Below are 19432 nucleotides of genomic sequence, written 5' to 3' on the forward strand. Positions count from 1 at the left end.
GAATATACATGAGAACTTGTTAAGACAATGGCACAAATGGCTGAAGATACAAATGACCTCTCCAATGAATTTGCTGGTGCCCAATGAGAAACCTGGATGGCTCCTCCAAGACTAGCTAGGGTTGAGTCTTTTGCCACCAAAGACTAGTTATTTTAATCAACTAGGGTGGGTAATTGCTCCACCAAAGAAGATCATGCTCAGGGTTATAAACCCTCAAGCAAGCTCCAAGAGTCAAATTAAACAATCCATCAGATATCCAGACATGCCTAAAGAATGATCTTGAGCTCTCTTTTATAATCTTTCGCCACCCCAATATCTGTGGATACCAATACCATGGATACCAATATCATGGGCAAGTAAATACATAATAATGTGACTTTATAAAGTTCCCCCTTTGTTCTCCTGACCACATTTAAATCTTCTCCTGACCACATTTAAATCTAATCAGATCAATTGTTCTCCTACAGTGATTACTCGGAAAAGAGACATGGCATTACATGAACTCTGAAAGCAAATGGCTACCATCCATGACTATTGGCTCGTGCATCAGTGAATTTTGGCCCTAGAGAAATAAATGCTCCTGCTTTTGAAGAGTATGGTATAAAATCAGATTCATCAAGCACTCTTGGAGTATCTCAAGTTATTGAGTGGGAGGGCCAATCTTTTAGTACAGTCAGTGCAATGGCATTGTTTTTCTATGGGGCAGGATCTGATTTTATTAAGAAACATGTCTCGGTTCAGAGTGAAAGTAATGTCCCATTTGAGAATTTGGTCAGAACCTACTGCACAATGGCAGGCCATGCAAAACATAAGGCTAATGAAGGAAAATGCAACTTTTTTGGAGAGGCATGTATTCATGCTGGTACAGTAGGGCTTACAGATTTGATTGCTCCACCATTTGATTCTCCCAGCTCGGAAACACAAGTGGATTATAACAGCCCTCATGCTGATCCACTTTCAGAGACTGGAGGTATGGCATAAGTTTGGATTGCAAGCAAAATAAACAAAATACAGTGTACCATATGAAGAGAGGAGTGTGACCACTGCTGTATGCTCAGCAGAATCAATCATTCATGTAATGCATTAGCTACAGAAGACTTGAGGTATGGCATAAGATTGTATTGCAAACAAAATGTGCAAAATACAAACCATTCATGTAATGTTTTAGCTACAGAAGACTTGAGGTATGGCATAAGATTGGATTGCAAACAAAATGTGCAAAATACAAACAGTGGGCATTATGAAGCGAGGAGTGTGATCAGTGCCATTTATTCAGCAGAATCAATTATTCATGTTGCTGTTTGGTCAGTTACATAACTAGCAAAATTGTATTTTATGGCAATCATTGGCAACTGAAGGGCTGTTTTAGGGATTTCTGGAAACAAATCAATCAAGGCAGAATGATTGACTAAAGATCACAGTGCAGCCATGGAGGAGATTCATAAGAGCTTCAAGCACTCCATCCAATTAATCAAAATATAGTGGTTTCCAAGGACAACTCTTGGCTGGTTAAAAGAAAATGTGCAAAATACAAATAGTGCACGTTATGAAGCAAGGAGTGTGATCAGTGTCATTTCTTCAGCAGAATCAATCATTCATTTTTCTGTGTGGTCAGTTACATAAATAGCAAAATTGTATTTAATGGAAAACATTGGCAAAATCTGGGCTGGTTTTAGGGATTTCTGGAAACAAATCAATAAGGGCAGAATGATTGGTTAGAGATCACAGTGCAGCCATGGAGGAGATTTGCAAAGAGCTTCAAGCACTCCATCCATATGGTCAAAATATAGTGGTTTCCAAGGACAACTCTTGGCTGATTAAAGGCATAATTCAGATTTTATACTTGAGTAAATCATGTTTTAATAGATACTCGAATTTGATATATGAACAGTGTAAAGATAACATTTTTGTTGAGAGAGGCCTATGTTCATGAATGTGATATCAAAGCAGAGTATAAATTCATGATATTTTTGTGGGATGGCCTCGGGGAGCATTTGTCTGACAATGAAGCTGTGCAAATTGTGCACAGGTATAGTTTCAATGGAAAAGCCAGGTTGTTAGATTGAGCTGCTCTTGACAAGAGAAAAACTGGGTGGTTAGATCGAGCTGCTCTTGACAATGCAGCGAAAATGCATGGTTTTATCAGCTATGATGATCATGGAAAATATGAAACATATACCCGGAAGCAGCCTGTTACTTCTTGTCAGTGTATATATATGCATGTGTACTACTGGTTTGGTTGCTGCTGAAGGTTTAAGTTTGGCACTTGCATCTCTGATGTTGTTAGCCTCATTTCTGTGTAGGTGCAATGAATTCATGCTACCTGGAACAGATCCCTCAATGGGAAGAAGAGGTTGACTCACGTCCAGAGAAACTGTTGAAGGTACAATGATCCCATACATACTGTTCCATCCAGAAATAGTCGTGGAATAACATTTCATGAAGACTTTACAAATAGTGGATATGAGAAGGTTGCTGCAACATCTACTGATGCAATAGAAGCAAGGGTAAGATGTTTGATTGTTTCATCCGAGACTTTTAGCGGGTAAATGTCCTGTGTGATGAAGAATTTCACTCCATAGACATGATGCTGGAAATGAGTTGTTCTCCATTGCAGTTATATATAGACTTCCTTAAATTCAACATATTCCTGTCAAGTTGCAATTAAATGCATCATTAATTAACACTATTAATGTTATAATGGAGTTGGGAGTTGCATGTGTAATGTTTTATTTTATAACGGAGCAGTTGGCTAACAAAAGGATACCAAACTGCTTATCCCTTCTCGTTTTGGTACCGATCTTAAAAGGTAATGAAGGGGAAAGAGGGACAGGTTGGTCCGCAAGGACATTGGAAAATCACAAATTGCACATTCCGGATTCCTGGAGACTGGGGGTTTTTTTCCAGAGGACTCCGTTTGCATTGTGCATTTTTATATTTCTCTTTACTTAAATATTCTCATTGCTGGATCAAAATGGGAAGTAACTTGTGTTTTGTAACAGTGGCAATGCTACTGGCCGGATTTTCTATGTTTATCTATTATTTTATTGAATGAAATAACATTTGAGTATCATTATTATGCTATCTTTATTCTTGAAATCCTTACCATTTCGGTTAGCTCTCAGGACTATAAAAGTGTTCTGTTATTAAATCAGTTGGTTGATCAAATGCATTTTCGTGTTCCTATCTTTAAATTGAAAATTTACAAAAGCTGTAAAATAGTGATTCGAAGTAATTCTGTGTCATGGGTATGCAGACCTGTATCTCAGGTACAGATCCTGGATGGGGATGTTGGGTACATCCTGGGTGTGGCTGGGTTGTATCCAGTTTGGGAGGGTATGTGGGGGTATATCCCCCTTCCCTATTCGCCATGTCATGGACACCTGAACATATCCTGTGGGTTGAGGGATGTCCACACATCCCCTGCATGCGGGTGCACCCCATTCCAATAAAAGAAAATAAAGGAAGAAAACTTTAATCTGTCCTGTCCTTTTCTAATTGATTCATCGACCCACTTCCCTGTATTAAAATCTATTCAAATCCCAAGTCGGATGACTTACACCATTTCCTATTCATTCATTTGCTATCCATTTTTTGGCATTCGCTGGTGTTGGACATTCCTTTGCTATTGGGCATTTCTTTGGAGCTGAAAACACACATTCGCAGATGAGTTTCTGAGTGTTCCCTATGGATATGACATCTGTGGTGTTGGCGAGGCACTCCTGGGGCATTGGAGAAGCATTCTTGGGAGTTTGAGATGTTTATTTCTCTCATTTTACACACAGAAGAGTTTCTTTTGGCTTGGAAACATGTCTCGGCAGATTTTTTTCCGCTCCCATCATTGATTAAGTGCTTCTCTGTGATTGGAAACTTGCCACGACAGTTTTTCTCAAGCTTGAGGAGTCTATTACATGCTAATTTTTTTTTTGGCTTGAGACACCTTTATTACTCCGTAAGGCGTTTCCCTTTGAAATGAATTGCCCCAGCCAATGCCGTGTCCTATTGTTGACCGTGGATTTGTTGTGTTAGACGACTGAACGAAGTTTGATCATTGATCCTCACACTGTCCTTTTGTCTCCCAACCCAATGGCCTCTCTGTCTTCAGAGTTATTGTTCGGGAATGTTTCCTCTGGAGGTATGCGAGCTAGGGCTGCAACATGCAACTCTTCTTTGGCGGCAGAGAAAAATCCAGAATCTGTTCCCCCATGAACCATCTAAGTATTCCTTCTCCCCTTGCGAGTTGCTTAGTTTATTCTTCGTTGAGTTCGTCATTTCGACCTTTTACGCTCCGTTTCATTCGCCCAATCTCAGGTTCTCGCTCACTAATTTTCGGTTCAAAGGTTTTATCAGAGCTTTCCACCGCTGTTTACAGGGCATCTCAAGTTCTCAGGGCGGAATTCGCCCTGTCTGTTATCCACCAGGTGGGCATTAACTAACCCTTTACCCACATTTTTCGGATCTGCAAAAAGCCTTTTTAAATTTCTGTATTTCAGGCTCTGAATTGATCACGGTAGAACAATTTAGCGGTTAATTCTTCTCGGCCTTTACAGTCTGTAGCGGTAGGTTTTAGGGTTTTATTTTATGAAAAACATCTAATGCATTTTATCTTTAAATACTTGAAATCTTGTGTTTCTTTTATCGCTTAAGTGTTTGGAGTAAGTCTGTTCTCTGTCGCATTTGTTTTACATTTCCTGTGCTAAAACGTGATGCAGATTCCTTCATTTCCCGCAATCATATCTGTTAACTTCAAAATCTCCTTATAAGATGCTCTGAGAATAGAATCTTGTGCACTTGAAACTGGTACCCATCACTCAGCGTTTAAGGAGTCATAGGAAGCCAACTCTCCAGAAGCTATGGATATGTGAGGGGTTTGAACACTGATTTTTTTCTAAAGGTGGAAAAACCTATCATAACGCAGTTGTCATAACTCAGTTGTCAAACCAGCAGTGACCACAGTTACCTCTGGCTACTATCAAAGTGACGACAGCTATCTCTGGCTACTATCTACTAATGCAAGGTGACTCGTCACCGTTATTCAAAAAAACCATGACACCTAGAATAACCCACTCATAGTCTGTAAGGTGGCAAGCATTCACTCCTGCCAGATGCCTATGAGTCTTGGGCCATTAACCTATTTCTTTAGGTCCAAAAACACAAGCTCTTAGGCCATTAACCTATTTCTTTAGGTCCAAAAACACAAGCTCTTAACCAAGCAACAGTTTTAGTGGCCGAGGGGGTTTGAACACTGATGTCCCTCCAGTACAATGTTTTTTATTTTCTTCGAATATTTTATCCACATTGTAGTGTAATTTTTTTGTCGCCACGGGCAGTATACCTGCTTGATATGTAGAATCGACCAGAGCAGAATACCTTGAAACTGGCTGTGACTATTTTATGTTAAGGCTGCGGTCCGTGTTTGTATTACACCACTGACCAGTTCAACTACAACCCTCTCCTAATGCAAAACATAACCATTACTGCTCAAAAAATATGTTACAAATACAACACAGGTATATACAATTGTTTTCTCTAAAATGCAAAATTGATCACAACTTAAGCATTTGCTCTTTTGAAAGCCATTTTCCAGGTTTACATGAACGTTGAATTATCAAAAATGTCCTCAAAGTCTCTCAACCTAACATTGTTCGATCAAACTGTCCTGAAAGTCTCAAGCTAACGGATTCTGCTGAGGTCTCTATAAATATTTTTGTGCATATTTATATTATTAATGAAATTCCCTAGTACAGTAAAAAATGTGCTAGATGCGTCTTCCAAAATCCATCCCAATATATACTTTAGCCAAGTGTACACCAATTACAATATTGTCCATAGATCTACTCTACTTTCTGTGAAAAAAGGGTTGTTTCAACCTTTGAATAAGAAAATATTGCATCAATTCTACATACAGTTGCAGCAACGCCGCCACTTTCTGGAGCTCCCAAAAAATAGAATTGAACAAAGGCTTATAATTCCCAGTTATTCAGTGGATGATTGTCCCATTTTTAACGAAAATTATGGCATTTACACAATAAAATAATGAATTATGTTTTTTTAATGATAAAATAATGAATCTTTTTAGTTGGCACATTTCGGCATAGAACTTCACAGAGCTGCATAAATTTTATTTGGAGATGTCATCTTCATTCAACTGGCCAGACAACCAACGTACTATAATAATATAATTTATTTAATAGAGGAATTGTAACGGATACTTCACAAACAACTTCAAATGCAACAATTTCTTTTACAGAACATGAAAAACCATAAATATCCCAATACTATATAGTATATACCCATTTCATATCCACCACAAATTAATAAATATATTAAAACAAACAAAAAAATACCAAGGTATCTTCAGCTATGGAGACAGCGAAATAATTAACCCATGGTGTTACTCGAATAGAAAAATACTTTCATGTAATTCAAATATTATTGAAATTTTGGAATGATCAGAAGCAACTGTAAAAATTTCCAAGACAAAATGTTCGCATTACAATGACAATATGAAAACTAAAAAACAATCATCTGCCAGTTATTTAATACTCAATGCCTTAAAATTCCACAGATTACAGGAGGAATCACCTACTGTTCATAGTTGCAGCTGCAAAGTGTTATCGTCTTCATATAATTAAGAATATTTACCCAGGTCTACATTATTCAAATGCTAGTAGCTGCAAATGCCAATGAGGTAATTGATTCAAAGGCATCACTGATCCCTCTGCTGAGAAGCATAATATGCTCTAAAATTAAGTTATGATATTTGCTTCTATAGGACCTAGATAATGCGAGGACCACACAATTTCCACTTAAGCATCCACTTGGGTTAGCCTCTATGTTTTGGATGATCACACAATAGATATAATTGGCCAGCACTTATCAAAAATTCCATCCATCCAGATAGTCGATGCTCAATCCTAGTTTATATTTTCTAAGCACAACCAATAACTCCACGAGGATAACATGATCCCTATTTAGCAAATACATCGGCTGCCCGCTCAAATGGCCGGTACCTATAATCATAGCCCTGAATAGATAAAAACTGATGGCTACGAGTTACGTTGGCTCTATACATTGATGACAGTTTCTTTAGCTTTGCCAACAACCATTGTACTCTAGTATAGACTAAATGGGCATTGGAATTTCCATTATCTAGAAGATGGAATCTTACCCAAGGCATTCACAAAAGTTGTTGCCAACCCACCACTGGTTGAAAATAATCTCCATCATCATAACAAACTTTATGCCCATAATATGCACAAATGGTAACACATGATACATCTCCCAAACCAACGGAGTCCAACTAAAGTCTAATCCAAGATCCTCCATTCTCAACACTTTATACATAAAAAAACTTGTCTGTAATCGGCCTCTCTTTGCACTTTTTGGGGCAATTGCTAGTTATATTAAGTTACTTGAAAAATCGGTCTCCTACAATGTATTTTAGGTATCAGAGGAGGGAAACGGTTATTTCCATTGATTGAGGAATCATTTAGGCAATTTCAGTCTTGTAGAAAAGATTTGTGTTGGTTCAGCCTGGGCCCGAAATATTTTCGTTGTCATCTAATTAATGAATGTATTAGGTTGACCATAACAAAATATCCATTTTCAGAATACAAATTAATGAATGTATTAGGTTGACCATAACAAAATATCCATTTTCAGAATACACATTATCATCCACCCTGGCTTTCAACAATGCCCATTCACATGTCGCTATTCTTCCCCACTCTATGCCTTACAGCGTTTCCTTTGCAACATAAGGTGCAAATGCTAGTATATAATCCTACCGTAATCATAATAATTATGAATATAATATTTATAAATTTTAGTTGTCAAAATAAAATATTATATTATAATTATAAAAATAGGCCTAACTATGCATGAGTGCAGAACCTCGTGGACCGTGGCAGTCTATCACTATGTTCATGCTCCCATGAATTTGAGACCCCTCCTTCTGCCATTTTTCTAACAAATAAGACAAATAGCCTCCAATTTTCAGGCTGGAACAAATGCTGGCTCACTCTCAAATAAGTGAATACGGGTTCCACTGTGGTGTTATGACCATATTATGGCATCTTGACAAACTGATTGTATGCATCTTGATCAAACTGATTGTATGCATCTTGATCAAATCTTGGAATAGCATTCTCCCCGGCTAGAGAGACCCTTTAAACCTTCGTCAACATTTCAAATATTTCTGCTGAAAATACATTCCATTATCTGAATGACGGCTACATTAAACAAGCAAACTGTGGAAGGCAAATGTATCTCATGGCATATTAACCTTAATGCATACGCACCTGGTAACAAGCTTCCTTAAACTAACACAAAATAACTCGTTAGGCTTACTGTATATGTTGCAGTTGCAGGATTTACAACTAGAAAACAAGACTGAACTTGAAACAAACAAGAGAAAGAAGGCTGCATTAAACAAACAAACCATAGAAGTCAAATGTATCTCATGGCATATTAACCTTAATGCATACCGCACCTGGTAACAAGCTTCTTTAAACTAACACAAAATAACTCGTTAGGCTTACTGTATATGGAGCAGTTGCAGGGCTTACAACTAGAAAACGAGACTGAACTTGAAACAAACAAGAGAAAGAGACCCATTAAACCTTTGTTACCAAAGACAACCATAGTCAACATGTTGACAAGGGTTGAGTCTTGACCATGTAAGATAGTACACCCATAATGTAAATTGTAATGGTCTGTTCCCTCTCTTGAGTGTGCCCAATAGCTATGGTTAATTTCAGAGAGTGTGCCCAATAGCTAGGGTTAATTTCAAAAAAACCTTGCAAAAGTAGGTTCTTCATGTAGCCTTCCGAATGACAAGCTTGCATCTAGATACAAAAATGAGAAGCACAAATTAACTAGTTTGGATATCCTATTTGTTTTGATGGCAGGTTACTTGCTTTTCGATGAATCAGATCTTCCGACACTAATAAAAAAGTAAGAATGCAAGAATGCCAGATCAACCCAAAGTTACATACTTTTGCTGTATTTACTATCTTCTGACAATATATAAAAAAGTAAGAATGCAAGAACGCCAGATCAACCCAAAGTTACATACTTTTGCTGTATTTACTTTTCTTTATAGCATTTCAATAAAAATAGAACCGAGCGACTGGTTTGATGCCATCGAACTGTAGATTTATAAAGCCGATTTCACCTGCCCTCCATGGTTTTCTTCTAGTGCGAAAATACTGATTTTGTGAATTTTGGATCCGGAGCCAAAGATAGCAAGTGAAATGGTATTTAATTGTTTCTATAATGTTGCAAATATGTTCATGTTAAAAATTGGCAACTAGGGCCAAACTCTATGTGGGTCATCTTATTTATGGCCGCTGATATTTTTCTTGGACTCCTCTCATCAAGAGGTGTGGGATTGATTTAAAGATCATCCGATTCCGATAAGTATTCATGGAGTCATGAATTTATGTATTATAAGACAATTTGTCAAGGTCAGCCAGCGACCAAATAATCCCCACATGTGCTCAACGCTTTAGTATAAAAGGAGATGACTTGAGGGTCATTTCACACACACTTCTCTCTTGATTTCTCTCCACTTGTTTTGGGTTTTAGTGTGAGAGAAATCTAGGAGGAAGTAGCCCTAAGACGCAGGAGGGAAGGAGGCCTACACGCTGCCCTCTACAAGCCCTAGACGCAGTCCTGGCACAGCCCTAGCTTCTACACATAACCTAGAGGACGCAGTCAAGAAGGAGGGTTATAACAAGCCCTAGACGCAGCTATAGAGGAGGCCTTAACAAGTTGTACCTAGCCGCAGTCAAGGAGGGTTATAACATGCCCTAGCCGCAGCATAAGGAGGCAGGAACAGCATGACAAAGGAGGACTGTTTTGGGTTTATTACAGGGTCCGAGTTGCTGTAATGGAGGCCGAGTATGTTGTGTACTAGGCCAAGCCCTTAAGGGCTAAACGCTGCTTGTTTAGGCACTGTTTTGAGGGACCTAAGGCTACAGGACTATTGTGTGCTAGGTCGCAGGCCTTAGCACCACAGCAAGGCTTGCGTAGGGGCAGATTAAGGGCTGATATTGACCCTAGGCAACAGCGTAGCAAAGGAGGTGTCTCTTAAGGGTGTGCCGCAGCTTTTCAGAGGGCTGTTCAAGGACTGTGCAAGGAGTTTAGGGCTGCAGCAGTGTGCCCTAGTGCCCTAACCAGAACAGTCACGAACAGCAGTGTACAAACATATTTGGAGCAGTGTTTGGAGATGTGTTGGGTCATGTTTGATTGGAGAGGTCTCTTCATTTATGAGGAGATTCTATATACTGTCACAAGAAGTCCTTACCAGCAGCAATGGGACAGCAACAATAGCCAATTAGGATAGCAGCACGGTACAGCAACGCTAACAGTGGGACAGCAAGCAATCATGGTGCAGCAGTATGGGCAGTGACAGCATTGTGATAATGGGCAGCATGATGTGAAATGCTACAGCAAAATTATGGGCATCATGACAAAGTGAAGTGAAGCATGTTGTGTGCAGCACTTGCTAGTAGAGTACAGTGATATTAAATGCTACAATGATATGCAGCATAATGGGCACAGTAAGGTACAAGATGAGGTAGCATTGGTAGGTGCAGCAAGATGACAAGGTACAACAAGATGTTGCAGTACCGGAAGATGCAGCGGTATGATGTGTGCAGCATGGTAATGAGGTCCAGCATAGTGATGATGGGTGCAACATGATGCAGCACAGTGAGGTGCAGCATGATGACGAGGTGCAGCACAATGATAGGTGATGGAGTCACCTTGGAGAATCAGTTGAAGTAGCATGTCTTCAACTGAGTTTAGCTACGTCATATATCATCTACTTAGAGATGATCTATGCTCATACTTAGATAAGTCAAAGTGTTGACTTGTGTTGTATATGTACTATCTCTCTCTCTCTCTCTGTTGAACTATTGAAGAACATATAAGAAGAATTGATCGAGGGTTTCTCCACATTGGGGTTTGTCCTGGCTAGCGCCACATCTTGTGCCCTCTTGTCTTGGCTTGTCTTTTGCGATTTATGTTTATGTTCTATCTGCAATTTACTTTAATGCTGATGTGGTTGCTAATCTGGGAAAATTGAAATAAATTGCTCTAGGGATAGAACACACCTAAAATGAACAGTTCAGCTTGTCCCATGGATTACCTTCACTTTTATTTGAATCCATCTCATACTTGACAGCAATAGAATTTGAAAAGATTAAAAAGTTATGGATTTTGGTGTGATGAGATTGCACTTCTTTTTTGTAATGAGCTTTGCAACAAACTGACATGCATACTTATATCCCCCATTGGTAGCGTATTACAGTACCTGAGATTTTAGCGAATGAATAGTTTAAGAAGGGTTACAAGCCACCTAAGTTCCAAGAAAAAAAGGAGATAATTCGAATGAAGTAGATGCTGTTTTTAATGATTCAGAAGTAGGATCTTGTGTGTGAAATGTTGTTTTCCAAATTCTGAATATTCAAGGAACAATCTTTTGACTAGGTTTTTGCTACTTCTTTTAATTAGGATCATCTTGTCACGGAGAAGAAAGAGACACAGTCTGTGTTAATGAATGCATTTGAATTTATCTCCATGTCACAAGGTCTCAACCTCAACAATTTGTTTGAAATGCTTATTGTATGCTATGTAAGGCCACCGCAAGCTATTGTGTTTGAATTACTATAAGAGTTGTTCTATACCCTGTGATGGAGAAGATCCCTGAGTATGTGTTTTTGTCGTGTGTTTTTTATTTTCTATTACTGAATGTAGAGAACAATTAGTTTTTCATAGCTCCAGGATATATTAAAAATTAAAAAGTATAAAAACAACCAGTTTAGCATAGATCCACATTAACTTTGGACTTACATTCTTCTAACATAGTTTACTTCAACTTTAGATATGCCCGTGTTAAATTTTGATTTGCTTAAACTTTAGAAGGATCAAACAAAGCGAACTGTAAGGAGTGCCAAGAAAAATGGATACCTCTGATCACCCAATAGATCTGGGATAATATGGCTCCGAGCTTGTATAATCTCCATCTATCGTTTTATGATAGATCTGGATTAATAAGGATCTAAAGCTATTAAGGAAATGGAGTTAGAAAATACCAGATGTACAGAGGTGGTTGTAAGAGACTCTTCTATTTCAAGGAATCAAGTTTTCCCAAATCCGTGTAACCAAAGGAAAAGGTAATCTTGTTGTCTTGGACCCGGTGGTTTTGAACGGCCTAAATGATCATAAACCACCAAGGCCCAAGCCAATTGTTAGATGCTACTAGACCAACAACAAATGCTTCTTGTGACAGTACAATGCAAGGGAAAAGTGATGCCCCTTCTGCTACACGAATATAATCACAGTATTGTTGCAATCCTACATCTCTTATTTCATTCTCTTCTTCTGCAATCAATTGCCCTGTGTTAAAGGAAATATCTGCTACATTTTCTTCTCTAACCAGTGCACTTGCACTCTGTGTCCTGGTAAGTTCTAATGGGCTTATGTTAGTCTGTTGAGATCAAACTGAAGCAGGATAATTCACTGGGTTACCAGAAGTCATGGCTTCCCTGTGCGGATTAACAAGTTGCTTTTATCCTGCTGTTAATATTTGTGCATAGCACCCAGCTTCCTTGATTTATCCACCTTCCATAGCCTGTGAAGATAGATGAGACATGCCACCATATTCAAAACTCCAGAAGGAAGAGTAACTTGTAATAAACCACGACATTTCATAAAGTGAATTTTCTGATTGAGTCCATAGAAGATAGATTATGTGTCTAGACTCTACCAGGATTTTATCGACGGTAGGAAGAAATTCCACTTGATGTGTGACTAATACTATTGTTTTCATTGTCAATGCTCCCGTCACACAGTCCTGCAAGTAATTTAAGTTTATAAGAATCATACATTCAATCCCTAATTTCAATTGTTTCAAAACTGAATACTCCCTTTATGCATATCAAAGAGCAAGAAATCAACTCGGACAAAACCAATAAATCAAGTCACAAAACAAAATGATTTCTCACATTAAATAGAGTTGAAGGTGTCATCCAATAGATAAATGTCGGCATCATTATATACTGCTCTGGCCAACTGAATCCTCTATTTTTGTCCTCCACTCATATTCAATCCTCTCTCCCCAATCTCTGTTATGTCTCCATGAGCAAAACTCTCTATATCCTGGTCTAATGTACAATCATTTATTGCCTTCATGTACTGAATTTTGTCCATTGGTTTCCCATAGAATATGTTATCTCTGACAGTCCCACTCTCAATCCAAGCTGTTTGTGCCAAGTTGGCAACACTACCATATACTTGAACGTGCAATCAAAAAGTTTATGAAAGAATTTCTATATAAATATATGTGCTACAAAACACACTAAAGAAAGCAAAGAAACTGCATCTAAAATTTTGTTTAACTATGAAATGGTTACTGCTGCTCAAGAATAGTTTATGTTCAACTTACATCTCCTGAAATTTTCGGGATTTCTCCAAGAATTGTATAAATCAGAGCAGATTTCCCTGATCCGACTGAGCCACAAATTGTTTCCTTTTCTCCCTCTTTTAATTTGCAGATTTATTCCTTTCAATGTTGGTTTTGGCAGTGAAGACTCTGGATCCCAACTGAATATAACTTGATGAATTTCGATGGTATACTGGGATCCAGCGAGTGCTTTCCTCACACCAACATCTTGTCTCAGCTCATCATCTTGTAATAAACTTGTCCAGACGATCTAGGGAGACTTTAACTTGAATCAATATAAGCCAGAACGTCAGGTAGCACTCTCGGTGGCTCTTGCATGACACATAATATTGCAAGACTGTAAATATGGTCATGGCAGTTAACGGTGGATCACATATGATAGCATACCCTGCAAAAACTATAGATGCAGTAAATGATGGGTGACATCCAGTAGAGTACAGTGCCATATGTTCTATTAACCTGTGCAGAAAACAACCATTTGAGCTCGACAACTCAGATTTTCTATCAAGTCTTTGAATTTTTCTTCCCATGCTTGTCGTTTGATTAGTTTTTATACTATTAAGAATTTCAGATGTTATTCTGAGTCGCTTATCCCATATGCAGTCATGAGCTCAGCTTAGCACTTCTAGAGGACTTTTGCAAAAGTCTAGAGAAATGTTTAGAATGACAGTGAGAATGATGATGAGCAACCTGGAATAGTTGCCCATCCAACTGTGGCAAAAATATGCCAATGGCTACACATTTGCAAAGGGATGGTCCAACCCCAATGCAGCCACAATAAAAACAACATGAATCAGTAATTCGGACCTTGGTATACCGTATGCATTGCGGGTTAGATTTAACTGATTATCAATAGCATCATACACAATATTCAAATATGGCCGTTACCAAAACTTCAATTCCCCAGCTTTGAGATGGTAGAACTGCTTTGATTTATTTTCATTTTGATAAAAATTACGTGAACCATGTAAATAGAAAAGCTCCGTTCCATCAAATAATAATTAACAACAACGCCATACATATTTTCCAGTGTTATGCCTACCCCTTACAAAGATAAATCTTCCTTCTCATTGCGAACACCGCTTCTGTTTGCTTCACTTTTCCGGCTTCTTCTTGCTTGGTTTTTCACGTAACTAGCATTCCTACCTTTAATCGTCGGCGAAGCTCGTCCCCCTCTTACTCCCACAAGAGACACTGTAATTTGGGACATCCAGAGACATCGATATCCTCCAGCCACGTACATTGTTCAACATCTTCCACGCCTTCTAGCTGGCAAGCACCTACGAACATTCAGCACTCTAAGCCTTGTCAACTGCCATAAGCCCCTTATGCTATTCAGGTTCACATAGTCGTCTAAGTAAAAATCCTCCATAGATACCAAAGTTTCCATTACATTGTTCAACATATTCCACGTCTTCTAGCTGCAAGCACCTACGAACATTCAGCACTCTAAGCCTTGTCAACTGCCATAACCCCCTTATGCTCTCCAGCTTCACATAGTCGTCTGCGTAAAACTCCTCCATAGATACCAAAGTTTCCATCCTCGGCAGCTCTTCTAACTCCGAGCACCCATCAACATTGAGCTCCCGAAGCTTTGTACACTGCTCCAACCCCCTTATGCACTTCAGCTTCACACAGTCGTCTGCGTAAAACTCCTCCATAGATAACAATGTTTTCATCCTCGGCAACTCTTCTAACTCCGATCACCCATGAACATTGAGCTCACGAAGCTTTGTACACTGCTCCAACCCCCTTATGCTCTTCAGCTTCACACATTCGTCTGCTTAAAACTCCTCCATGGATAACAACGTTTCCATCCTCGGCAACTCTTTTAACTCGTAGCACCCACCAACATTGAACGCCCGAAGCTTTGTACACTTCTCCAACCCCCTTATGCTCTTCAGCTTCACACACTAGTATGCCTGAAACTCCTCCAAAGAGGTCAACGTTTCCATCGTCGGGAGCTCTTCTAACTCCGATTACTCACCAACATTGAGCTCCCCAAGCTTTGTACACTGTTCCAACCCCCTTATGTTCTTCAGCTTCACACAGTCGTCTGCGTAAAACTCCTCCATAGATGCCAAAGTTTCCATCCTCGGCAGCTCTTCTAACTCGGAGCACTTACAACATTGAGCACCCGAAGCTTTGTACACTGCACCAGGCCCCTTATGCTCTTCAGCTTCACACAATCGTTTGCGTGAAACTCCTCCATATAGATAACAATGTTTCCATCCTCGAAAGCTCTTCTAACTCTGAACACCCACCAACAGCTCCCGAAGTTTTGTACACTGCTCCAACCCCCTTATGCTCTTCAGCTTCACACATTCATATGCGTGAAACTCCTCCAAAGAGTTCAACGTTTCCATCCTCGGTAGCTCTTCTAACTCCAAGCACCCACCAAAGCTTTGTACACTGCTCCAACCCCCTTATGCTCTTCAGCTTCACACAGTCGTCTGCTTAAAAATCCTCCTTATATAACAATGTTTCCATACTCTGCAACTCTTCTAACTCGGAGCAACTAGCAAGATTGAGCACTCGAAGCTTTGCACACAGCTCCAACCCCCTTATGCGCTTCCGCTTCACACAGTCATCTGAGTAAAACTCCTCCAAAGAGGTCAATGTTTCCATACTTGGCAGCTCTTCCAGCTCACAGCACCGGCCAACATTTAACGGTCTAAGCTTCCCTGTATGCTCCGATCCATGTATGCTCTTCAGTTTCAGACAACTCTGTACAATCAAAACCTCCAAAAATTCTGCCAGCTGCAAAGGTACCTGCAAATATTCATGGTTCAACGACAAGAAAGATTTTAGAAAACCGTTGGCTGGTAAATCTGCAAACAAGACGTTCGATTTCTATTGAGACGTTGTGGCGCGATATTAATATCGCCTAAACATACCAAGATAACACTACAAATTTCTAATTACCTGTGATTGGTTTTCAGTTTGCCACAGTGTATTGAGATCGCTCACACTTCTAGATGCCTTAAATTTTTCAAAGACATCCAGGAAGGCAGGGAAGAGTCCGAACAGTTCCTCCAACGGAGCTATAAGATCTCTGGTAACACCATCCTTGTAGAAATGCGTTCCATATCTGGCAACTCCACCATCCCCAAAATGCGCTCCACATCTGTCCTGTAGATTTTGAAAACCCCGCCTTCCATTCCAGCTTGATCTGTTCTCACCCATTGCGCACCTCCAGCTCGAAACCGTGATTGTTTGCAACTTCAGCAAGTGCGTTTCTCCAATTTTGAATGGTGTGTTGGAGTCATATCGCGGCGTCACTTTATCACTTATCTTTTCTTCCAGTGTTTTCAGGTCTTGAGCATACTTTCCCTTTGTCCACCGAATATCTGCAGGCGTGACACGGTAAAACACAGGGATAATAGGAATATTTGACTGCAACATCATTACGAGTTCATCTAGGCACCAAGGTGATTCAGCATAATTAGGGGAGATGATCGCCACATGGACGGAGGTGGTTTCAATAGCATATTCTATTTGGTGAAGAAAATTGTATCCGGGTTGCATTTCAGGTTGATCCAGAAATGCCCTCAAATCTTTGTCGGGAAGACGAAGGTAGAGAGACCTGGGGAAGCTTTTCTTGACATCAGCACCTCTATGGTTGATGAAAATGTCGTACCACTGAGCAGTGGTGGAGGCGGAGGCAACGGTAGAGACGGATACACCCATTGTGACGGTGGAGGCGATAACGGTGGAGCAGCATGCACCCACTGCGGCGCTGGAGGCGGACGCAGCTGTGGAGTAGGATGCAGCGCTCGAGGCGGATACACCCAGTGCAGCGGTGGATACGCATGGTTCGGTGCAGCAGGATGCACCCACTGCCGCGTTGGAGGCGGAGGTAGGGGTGCAGCAGGATGAACCCATTGCAGTGTAAGATGTGGCGGCAATGATGGAGGAGGATGCAGCGGTTTGCCAATTGATAAATAGAGATAGGATGGGATGGTCAACACAAATTGCAGGGCACGAAGATGAATTAGGGTTTTTGAAAGCCTGAGCTTAAAAGCCTGAAGCGATAAAGATGAATTAGGGTTTCGGAAAACCTGAACTTAAAAGTCTGAAGCCTTCGGGTGTGTATATATACATCCAACGTTAAAACAGGCGCTTTCAACGTGGTTAATGGGCGGTTATGCACCCACTCTAGCAATTGGTAAATAGAAATGGGACGGGATGGGATGGTCGACACAAATTCCAGGGGACGAAGAGGAATTAAGGTTGTTGAAAGGCGTGAGGTTAAAAGCTTGAAGCGATAAAGATGAATTAGGTGTTTCTCAAAACCTGACCTTAAAAGTCTGAGGCGTGTCGGGTGCATATATATACATCCCACGTTAAACCAAGCGCTTCACTGTGGTTAATGGGTGGTTGTGCACAAGTATCGTCATGTGGTTTTACGTCTTTGTTTTAGGCGGTAATTTTTCAACCGGTAAGTGTGTCACCGCTATTAAATTTTTTTTCACCAATATTCTTTTTAGTATGCGCTGGTTTAACATTTAACACTTGCATATTTTTTTCTTTATTTTAGGTGGTGATCTTTTAACCTAATGGTAAGTGTGGCACCGCTATTAAATTTCTTTTCACCAATATTTTTTTAGTACGCACTGGTTTAACATTTAATAATTGATATTTTTTTCGATTTTCGATTTACTAAGCATTTGTTATTTTTTAATAAAGTTGAAATATTTATCATCAATATTATCATATAAATATGCACAGCAGATAAAATCTTCCTTTAAAAGAAGGGGCAACTCCATGGTTAGAGTTTGCCTAAATAATAACAACAATATAACTTTACAAGTATTTTACAATCATAGCTTTTGTTAGGCAACCCCAAGTTCATCTTTGCAAAATTCCCAATTTGTCAGCTCGGTCTGTCGTTCAGGGTCGCCCACCCCGGGTCGCCCTCATTCAGCTCGTGCAGTGGTACGGGCAGGAGCACCCACCCTCGAGTTGCCTACCACAACTCTGTCGTTGGGCAAGGCTCCCACCTTTGTGTTCGCCCGCCGCGCCCGTTCCAACCTCCACGCTTTGTTTCTTCGTGTGCCACTGCCCACCGCATTGCATTCTTTGTTCGGTCCAATCGCCCACACTCACCGTTCAGTCTGACCGCCCTGCGACCCACCGTTCAGCTCACCCTGATCCGGATTTAGACAGGAACGCAACAGATTACAGAGATAACCATAAATACAGAGATGCGATAACCATAAAAACAGAGATGCAGCGGAAATAATACTTCATTTCATTATTGTAAAATACTGGAATATGTTTACAAACAGAAATGGAAAGAAACCAGCTAGGGCGATGGTAGCTATCTCTGAGAAGAGATGTGCGGCTACATGCCTCTGAACTGTTCCGAACTGTATTACAATGAGGCTCGAAGGCCTATTTATTGTTGAGAAACAATGGAAAACCCTTCACATACCGAAACCTAACCCTAGAAGATGAAACGCCAAATTGTGGGCCCCGTTTGGGTAAATTGGTACATCAATTTCCCGGGGTCGTAACTTTGGCATACGATCTCCGTTTGACGCGTACGATAGCTCGTTAGAAAGATCTATCCGAGTACTACCACTTTGGGAGGCAACATAAGACTCGGTCGCCCCAGAATTCCAAAAAAACGTCGTTTAGGGCCTCAAAACGGCTCCGGAAGTTCAGGACCCGAAAAACTGCTAAAAATAGTAAACTGTGCTACAATTAAGGAAACTGAAAATGCTGAAAGAGACAGTTGTGAGGGTCCAAATGGGTTGGTGGGTGGCCACCAACATCCACCTGGATCATTCCTCCCCCCTTAGGAATCAATGGTCCCCATTGCGTTGAGTTCCTCCATCTGCTGAACTTGTCCTGCAATCTCTGATGTGTCCAGTGATGGTGGGAAGCATGGTTGACGATGGTCCACATTGAACATTTGGTGCCAGTGAAGGAATGGAGGAATGATGTGCTCCA

The 19432-nt window shown here is 40.2% G+C and overlaps 1 protein-coding gene across 1 annotated transcript; it reads right to left on the bottom strand.

The window, feature by feature from the left end:
* Positions 1-14390: 14390 nt before the first annotated feature.
* Positions 14391-17696, bottom strand: LOC149174018 (uncharacterized). The gene is made up of 2 exons (XM_089419138.1): positions 16400-17696; positions 14391-16246 (listed from the first exon to the last, which is right to left on the bottom strand). The coding sequence occupies exons 1-2, from the start codon at positions 17357-17359 to the stop codon at positions 15932-15934; spliced, it is 1275 nt and encodes a 424-aa protein (XP_089275264.1). The 5' UTR covers positions 17360-17696; the 3' UTR covers positions 14391-15931.
* Between the last annotated feature and the right edge of the window lie 1736 nt (positions 17697-19432).

The sequence above is a fragment of the Pinus tabuliformis genome, chromosome 4_1 (genome assembly GCF_031772625.1).
Source record: "Pinus tabuliformis cultivar Carrire ecotype Pingquan chromosome 4_1, CPIR1, whole genome shotgun sequence".
Classification (NCBI taxonomy): Eukaryota; Viridiplantae; Streptophyta; class Pinopsida; order Pinales; family Pinaceae; genus Pinus; species Pinus tabuliformis.

What these genes read in the sequence shown, in the direction of transcription:
- LOC149174018 (XM_089419138.1), bottom strand. Translation starts at nt 17,359, where the DNA reads ATGGGTTCATCCTGCTGCACCCCTACCTCCGCCTCCAACGCGGCAGTG. An exon ending in AAACTGAAAACCAATCACAG is followed by an intron (nt 16,247 to 16,399) that starts GTAATTAGAAAT and finishes GAATATTTGCAG; the next exon opens with GTACCTTTGCAGCTGGCAGA.